Below are 9,172 nucleotides of genomic sequence, written 5' to 3' on the forward strand. Positions count from 1 at the left end.
CTACTTTTTATGAAGGTGTCTTGTAACATAACCCTTAGTTATATATATATATATATATATATATATATATATATATATATATATATATATATATATATATATATATATATATATATATATATAGTTTACTTGTAAATAATTGCTCAAAAAGGAAATGTGTAAGGATAAATCCATGACTAGTATCTTGTATTGGTGGCTAACAAGTAGAAGTCCATAAATTGATAAATGAATGGAAGAAAAAAGACTGTGCTACAGAAAAGGACCACAAAAGTTATATAACAATATGGTCCATTTTTTTGTTTCAAAATGGTCCTTTATTTTACAATAACAAAATTTAAATGAAAATGACCACATCAAAACCAAATACAAAGATAAGAACTCAATTGGAACTTTTTAAAGTACCAAACTGTAACTAAGAAATAAGGTAATGGAGCATTTATAAATGTTTAATGGGGGCAAACTCCTAATAAAAATGCTTAATGGAACTACGAGACGGGAACTTATTGCTCAGACACATTGCTTTTAAATACTAGAACATGTCTACTGAAAAAGCCTATGGCATAGAGATATAAGGTAAAGATACGTTAAACCTTCGTGTGGACACAAGGGTTATGTGAGAAAGAAGCAAACCGTCTCTGCTATTTTGTATATCAAGTTCCATCGTAAGTGCTTAATGTGTGCAAGTATATAATTAGGGTTGGGAAGAAAAAAATCCTGCTATGGTTTACCAGTTTTAAAAGAGTAATAAAAACATTTATACTCTCTAGTAGCCGGAGTAGGGATGGAAAGTATCCCTACCTATTTATGAGGATGAGGATAAAATCTTTTTTTTTTTTTTGTTGAATGAACTCCAAATTGAACATCCTCTTTGATGGATCATTTCAAATCACTAAAGATCATGTTTCACAGATGTTCGATCACCGACTTTTGCGTATGAAAAATATCTTGTTGGGAAAGGAGAATCTACCTGATGTGTCTCACAGGTTCTCCGAGAAACATTAATCAATTCTAAACAACAAAAGAAATTTTATATCAATAACATGATATAAAAAGAAATCATGTTTCACCAAACACCAACATCAAAAAGCGTCCCACCAATCACAATCACCAGGGCCATCTCAAAAATAAAGAAAGAATTCTCAGAATCCAAGAGAAGAGTCCACAAGATAATCCAAGTCTCATCCAAAACTCAAGATAGTGAGGCAATCACAAGAGGCAGTGAAATAAGTCCTCTTCATGCAAGAACCATTGCTGACAGAGCATGTGCAGGAAGATAAAACCAAGTAAAGTACTATCAACTAAATGTACAATTATTTTTTATAATGGAGACGGGTGGACCTCAAGGTACCCTGTCTGTACCCATATCCACATTCGTACTATATTGACTTTTAGTTTTGTTGTACAATATAATGATATAATTTTTGTATTATTATTTAGTTATACATGATTAAAATTATTGCGTGAAGAAATAAGTTTTTAAATTAGTTATAACGTGAATATCCCAAATACTTGAATCCTATAAAATTTGATAAAAGAAACTATGAGCAGAACCCAAACTAAATCTTATACAAATGAAACATGCTTTAAATCATGTTCTTCTATAACTTAGACAACCTTCCAATAGCAATAAAAAACAAAATTGAGGGGCAGAAAAGCCAGCCAACCAAAGTTTTGAACAGAAAATCCTCTAGGTGGTACCATTTCCACATTTTGGACAGAAAATCCTCTCAATTTCAGCAGTAACAGTGAAGCAGGCATGACACTTTAAGGATCCATCTGGAATGCAAATTATTAAATATAAGCACATAGAATACAATGCCATATAGGATAGCATCATAGAGATTAGAGAAATGGGCTTGTGAAATTGCATAAGCAAAATAGTGCACAATGTTTAATAAAACATACAAGTTTCAATCCCTTCACACGTTAAAAAATTTACTTCAAATAGCAAGGACAGGTGATCTATAATAAAATGGTGAATATTGAAGAAGCAAAAAACAAGTACCAATTACCTGTATATGTGATCCTCCTGGTACCAGCAATCGCAAACTACTTCCAGTGTTTCATTGTTTGCAAATATCATAGCCTTGTCATCTTCACAAACACTACCATCCAGGCTTTCTTCCATACCTTTATTACTGGATAATGCAACATAATACTACGTCTAGCTTTTGTTATTTGCTTTTCTCTTTTCACATTGACTGCATCCTAAGTTTTTTATCTTCACTTATTATTTCTTATGTGTTGGCTGTACGTCATTTGTTAATTGCTCAGTCTTCTTATCTCTTTTTATCTCTTATTTGTTTGTTGATTGTTTATTTCACATTTCTCTTATTTAATTTATATTTTTTACTTCAAATTCGTGTTACAAAGAACTTGAGCTTGTCCTATATTTTTCCAACCCTAACAGATATCACCACCAAGATATAACTTTCTTGCCAATATGCCCAAAAACAACCACGGATACAATACCATCCAAGCAAACGTAAACCCTACTTTCACTTCTTTACCTAATATCGTCACTAACAGCCCATAAACCGCTTTCCTAATTAGTTGTTGGCTCACAACACCCTAGTTGGGCCTAGATCTCTTAATTTGGGCCCACAATACACCTGTTGCATTGCATCGCAACACTCGAGTCGTGCCTAGACCTATATCATGTTTGTCCACCGGTTTGAGGGAAGGAGGAAAATAGATAAGTAGAATCAAGATATATGCCAAAGATGACACCAAGCTTTCTATCAAATGTGCCAGTTTTCATGGGTCGTCGTTGGTATTTGGAATAGAACGCGTTGTCGACTATTTTAGGATTTAATTTGGGTCAAGGGCTAGACGCAACTAGTCAGTTTGGTAGAGTATGGAATCTGATACTTTGTCAAACGGACTAGTTGTGTCAGGTCCTTGACTCAAACCAAAACCCAAAAAGACGACATCGACACCATGAAATCTTGCGAAGTCGGTAGAATGCTTAGAATCAAACATTGAGTAGAACTTGAATCTACGTATCCTCTCTACGAGATTTAAGCTAAACACGAGTGGTGTGAGCCATGCCAATAAGAAAACGGTTTACGAGTCGTCTGTGTCTCTGTGATGAGATCAAAGCCCAACTATAGTGGTGTGAGACAACAGCGGACGTCGGTGACAAGATCGTGTAAAGAAGTAAAAGTAGGGTTAGGAGAAAAATAATATTAACCCCTGTCAAAAAAATAATATTAATAATAACCCCTCAAAAAAAATATTAATAATAAAAAATGTTGCACTTTATATCTCCTTAAACTTTATATATAGACGGTAATTCTAAAAAAAAAAAAAAACCAAATTAAGTGTCACGCACTTTGTCCCTGACTCCAAAACAAAACGAGCATTATAGGTCAGACCATATCTTTTAAACTTTGATTTATTTAGTATCTATTATATAATTAGTTCATTCTTCACACAAATCTTACGCCACAAAATAAGGGCTTGTTTGAAATACTTTTCAAAAACTCTTTTCTAGTTTTTAAAAACAAAAATTAAAAACTTGTTGGATAAATTATTTTTAAAATATAAGTTTTGAAAAGAGTTTTGGTTTTTTAAGTGTTGGGGACTAAAAAACTGAAACAGGTAAATTGTGTTTTGGTTTATAATCTATGAAACATATTTCGAAAACTAAAAACAAAAAGTGTTTCATCTTTTTCTTTTAAGCATACAAATACTTTGTAGACTTCTAATCCAGTGCATAATTTTCAGTTGTATGGTAATTACTCTTACCTTAGATGCTTTCCTTCTAAGGGCGAGAATTTGACACGAACTCTGGGATCTATAGACGTTGCGTAAGGAATGAACTCAAGCTTCAATGAAGAGATATTCAAGATTAAGATCAAAAGAAATGATATAGAAAACTATTGAAAGGAGATTATACCTTTAGACCATACATAGAGTAGAGTGGATGAAAGTTACACAACTTTGCAACAAAAAAGAGAAATATTGAATGAGCCTTGGTAAAGGATGATGGAGTGTGAATTTTACTGAATGTTATGGTTTTTTGTTTGTTGTGTGTGATACACATTGGCATAGACAAGAGAGGTTTATATAATGGGAAGGAGTAAAAAAAAGCGTTCAGGGAGAAAGAAAGAAAATAGAAAGGAGTTAAAATGGTCATTATGATAATTATGGAGGCATTAAATTGGGTTAATCTCATTTACCTAAAGGAAACCATGTGCTAAGGAGTGAACTCACGAGTCACGAGTGGGAATAGGGAAATGATTAATCTCTTGATTGTAGGAGATTTGCAAAGAGAATAAATGAGAATAATGAGTTTTTTTTTTGTTTTTTTTTGTGGTGAAATGAGAATAATTAGTTTTTTTTGGTTGCCTTGCAGAATTTCCGATCAAGAATGTTAGCATTTTCAGTAAGCAGAAGACTACTATTCGTGCTCGTGGATATTCACTGACATCCGTACTCTTAAATTATCGATTATTAACAGCATTAAAACTCATGAGGGAAACTTATGAGTAAATAGCAGATGGGCTACAATGAAAGCCAGAAGAAATAACCAAAACCCAAATCATGATGTTAATCATGTTCCATATATCACCCAAACTAAATCTTATACAGATGACCATGCCTTAAATCATGTTCTTTTATAAATTAAACAGCCTTCCAATAGCAATAAAAAACAGAATTGAGGGGGCAGAAAAGCCAGCCAAGTTTTGAATATCCACTACTTACGCGGGCGTGAGTAGTGATTGTCATTTGGATTTCTCTTCCCACTGAAAGTTGCTAATGCTCTCCTGACGGGAGGCTGGAAAGGAGATCCCTTAGAATTGTGGTGGCTGAAGACATTGTCCACCATATAGAAGTCGTCGTCCTACAAAGTGTGTTATTAAGTAGCTTAGTTAGTTTGAAGATATTCAAAATGATTGAGAAAAAAATAAATAAAGAACACCACACTCTCGTGGGAAACGAACATTAGCTATATACGTATTTAAACACACAAACAACCTTGTTGGCTTTCTTCCTTGTTTTAGGATGAAGTACCCTTTGAGGCAGTTGATCTTCACGGAGAATAATATTTTTTGTGACTGCATCCCTTCCACCTTGAGGTAAAGGCAATGAGAACTGCACATAAAGTCATTGAAAAATCATGAACAGCTAAGTGATAGAAAAATACAAATAATATATATCATCCCATCTTGTAAATGGTTTAACCATTCTTAAGATACATGATTATTCCTACAAATGAAAATCAACATCTATCTAAGAGAACTTGCGGTATAAAAATGCTCATCAGATCTTATATCTCTCCAGGACCGGTGTGAAATACATTATAATCTAAGTTCCAAATCTATTATTTATTAATTATTATTAGTTACCCATGAATCTAGTATTCAACAACTACAAAGATGACCAAGTGACTGAAAGAACTCGTTTTGTTATAAAATGACTAGCATACTAGGGGACATAAGAAAAATCAATTGATATCTCCCAGTATCTCATAATATACTCACCCTTGTGCCACGTAATGTAACTCGAGGTCGACGGGCTGCCATCATTAATCCATTTTCATTAACAGTGACAGCTACCTTCCTCAAGGTGCCGCCATTTCCGCATTTTGGACAGAAAATCCTTCCAATTTCAGCAGTAACAGTGAAGCAGGCATGACACTTGAGTATCCATCTGGAATGCAAATAATTAAAAGATAAGCACGTAAAATACAATAGCATATTGTGCTTCGTAGGATAGCATCATAGAGATTAGAAGAAATAGGCATGTGAAATTGCATGATCATAATATAGCACAATGTTTAATAAAACATACAAGTTTCAATCCCTTCACACATACAAAAATTTACTTCAAATAGCAAGGACAGGTGATCTATAATAACACGCCGTGCAACTAACTAGTAACAATTACCTGTGCAACTGGTGTATCTGTGATCCTCCAGGTGCCAGCAAGCGCAAACCCATTTGGAGAAGAACATTCTGCATTGCAAAGTCACCAGTTATACAGGCCACAGTAGATTCAGACAAAGATCTAAGCATCCAACTTTGCTCACTGGCATCATCTGCATATGAAACATCAGCAGCTTCACTTGACTGGCTTGCAATGTCCGAGCGATTTACTATGTCATTGACTGAATCTGTCTCACATGATTTAGCAGCCAAATTTGCACTGCTATCTTCAGGAGACAGACTTGGTTTGTGCTCTTCGTTAAGAACTTCAAGTGAACCTTCTTCCAGAGTTATCTGCTTCAGAGTTGCAGAGAGGGTTTCACCGTCATTGTTCTCTGCATGTATCATATCATCCTTGGAAACAACATTTTCAATATGCTTCTCATCATCACTTTGGTGCACATCCAGGTTTGAAGTCTTATCATCTTCACAAACACTACCATCAATGTTTTCTTCCATATCTTGTTGATCTTGATTACTGGATAATGCATCATAGTGCTCACGTCTAGCTTTTCTTCTTAGAAATCTCCTGTGAGTACTACGACTGACAGCAGGCATCCAATCACCTCCATTGTCATCAACTTGTCCTTGAGATGCATCAATTCCATCAGCAACCATCTTCCCTTCAATGTTTATCACTTTTTTCTTAGGAATATAATTCTTTCGCCTCATTGAACCGCCACGTTCATCACTCTCCGGAATTTCTGGAAGAGTTTCAGCAGTATGCTCTACCGAACCAACCTCAGATTGATCATCTTGAGGAAGAATGTTCAAACTCAAGTCCTGCAGAGGAAGGATTCTTGAATCGGAATTTGCATTGTCCTCGGTTTCCTGTTCCAATGCTTCCCACTCTTCCAAATTAGGCACATTCAAACCCCATCCCGGCATGTCCTTCTCAGGCAACCTCTTCACATTTACTGTTTGCACAGGAGGTGGGCTGTCCCTGAGATGTTTTGTTCCGTGAATCTGAGCCTCCAAAGTATAAGTTAGAGCAATGAGTTTGATATCAACATCTGATAGAGTCTGTAGATCACCAGTAACCCTAGCAAACTTGACAACTAACACCACATCCCAATGGTAAAAAAGAGTTCCAAGTTAGAATCCAAAATATACTTTCATATATATTACAAACAAACAGAAACACAAGACATTATATACTAAGGTCCTGTTTGGATAAATAACTTAGGTAACCGATTATCCTTTCATATAACTGCTTATGTTTTTCTAAAAGTGCTTATGAGCTGGTTTGGATTGGCTTATTTGAGCTTATCTACTGATATAAGTTTTGTGAGGCTGTTTTGGAAAACTTATGAAAACAGCTTATGACAATTTTCATAATCTTTTTTCAACTTATTTTCACAAATTCTCCTCTATGGCATATAAAAACAACTTATTTTATCTTTCGCTACAAAAATAGCTTATACATAAGCGCTTATCATGATAAGCACTTGTGCTATAAGCTGTAAATAAGTTGTTTATCCAAACATTAATTAATAAATAAAATCAAACTGCTTGCATGTACGCTGTTATCGTAAGCTATTCTAAAGAGTTTTCAGGAATAAGCTGAAAACGAGTTATGGACATGTCATAAGCTGTTTTCATAAGCTCTTCCTACACAAGTACTAATGTCATTAAAAATGATTAAAAGTTAAAAAACAAAAAGGGATACCTTTGTTGATGGATTCAGGGGTTGGTTCCATGGTTTGGATATCAAAGGGAAGGAAAGAAAGCTTATGACGAGAAATAGGATCACGAATCTCCTCCATAACTTCGGGAACAGAAACAAACTTATCAGCAATTCCATGAAGCTTTTCACCAGCTTCAATAACAGCATTGGCATCAACAACAGCAACAGAGATACCATGACGGTTACGAGCATCTTCCAAAACCTGTTGGGTTTGCAAAAGTGGTGGTGGTTGTTGAGGTGGCGGTGCCTCCTTCTTCACTACGCTACTCCAGCACGATGCTTTTGGTTCTTCCATGATTCACCTGCGATGGAAGATCTGTCTGTGTTAATTGTGATGAAGAAAGAAAAGATGTGAAGATTGTTTGTGATGAACAAATGAATGTTACCTGCGAAATTGGATGATTTGATCGGATGTGTGCGAAAAGGTCTGCCGCCGTTTATGTTTGGGTTAGGGTTCTAGGTGGGTTTCGGAAGACAATGCTGGTTCGTTTGTTGATTTATTAATTATTTATTTATATGGATGAAATTAAAGTTTATAGTGGTAAGTTAAGTGATATTTACTCAAAATAAAGGTTAAGTGATATATATTTTTTTTTTTTGGTTCAATAGCCTATTGGCTAGATCACACACTTTTAAAGTGCGGAGAAGTGGAGAATCCGGGGTTCGAACCCCGCCCCTGCAAACATTGTCCCTGGTAGCTACCAACTGAGCTACACTTACGGGACTGGTTAAGTGATATATTTCCTCAACAACAAATATGTTAAGTGCTATATAAAAAGTTCACTTAAAAATCCATAAGTCCTAGCTCAACTGGCAAAATGCCGAAATTGTTAGGCCGGATGCCATGACCGGGGTTCGAACCCCGGTACCTCCACTTGTGTGTGAGTTTATAATGGCTTTGTCATTTCGTCTATCTACAAAAAAAAAAAGTTCACTTAAAAATAAAAAAAAAGGTAAGTGATGATATATAAATCCTTAAAAAAAAAAATCATATATAAATTGTATTACAATATTACCCTAAAACTTTTTCCTTGTACCCAAAGTAAAACGGTTGGACCAAACATACATCTGAACACATATTTGACTCGTGAGTATATGTCTACTCAAAACAAAATTACAATTTGCAAGTTTTGGTAGAAAAATCAAAATAAATCGAGACATAGTCGAAATGTTGCATAACTTTGTAGATAATCTCTATGTATGTTTATACAAAAAAACCTACTCCTAACAAAAAAAAAAAACCTACTCAAAGTTTGATTTCTAGATTGAGATTTTCGTTGATTTGATTTTTGAGATTTTTGCTCTTTAAAAATTCATTATCAATCCGTTTCTTGTTGTAAAATTATAATTTTATGTGGAAATTCATTTTTTTATGTGGAAATTCATATTTTAACATCTTAAATATGTTTGCAAAAAATCATGAAAAATTGAACTTGTGGGTCACTTCTCTAAACTTTTTTTGAAAGAATTTTACTTGACTTTATCTCGCCTTGAAAAAACATGATGTTAAAAATAGAAAGAATCTTAAATTAGAGGGTCATAATATGTATTT

General features: G+C 34.5%; 1 protein-coding gene across 1 annotated transcript; it reads right to left on the minus strand.

The window, feature by feature from the left end:
* Positions 1-4,536: 4,536 nt before the first annotated feature.
* LOC146934139 (RNA-binding NOB1-like protein) lies at positions 4,537-8,107 on the minus strand. Its single transcript, XM_085706004.1, has 6 exons — positions 8,007-8,107; positions 7,603-7,922; positions 5,896-6,991; positions 5,490-5,658; positions 4,984-5,100; positions 4,537-4,849 (listed from the first exon to the last, which is right to left on the minus strand). Exons 2-6 carry the CDS (start codon positions 7,913-7,915, stop codon positions 4,703-4,705), a joined length of 1,842 nt encoding a protein of 613 aa, XP_085562130.1. The 5' UTR covers positions 7,916-7,922; positions 8,007-8,107; the 3' UTR covers positions 4,537-4,702.
* Between the last annotated feature and the right edge of the window lie 1,065 nt (positions 8,108-9,172).

Source organism: Medicago sativa, chromosome 4, assembly GCF_051527215.1.
Source record: "Medicago sativa cultivar Bolivia chromosome 4, Bolivia_mono, whole genome shotgun sequence".
Taxonomy (NCBI): Eukaryota; Viridiplantae; Streptophyta; class Magnoliopsida; order Fabales; family Fabaceae; genus Medicago; species Medicago sativa.

Bases quoted from the DNA above. Each gene is read 5' to 3' on its own strand.
- LOC146934139 (XM_085706004.1), bottom strand. From the start codon at position 7,915: ATGGAAGAACCAAAAGCATCGTGCTGGAGTAGCGTAGTGAAGAAGGAG. The intron at 5,101-5,489 runs GTGAGTATATTA...CTTTATGTGCAG, and splicing joins TTACATTACGTGGCACAAGG to TTCTCATTGCCTTTACCTCA. The intron at 4,850-4,983 runs GTTGTTTGTGTG...CACACTTTGTAG, and splicing joins CAAGGAAGAAAGCCAACAAG to GACGACGACTTCTATATGGT.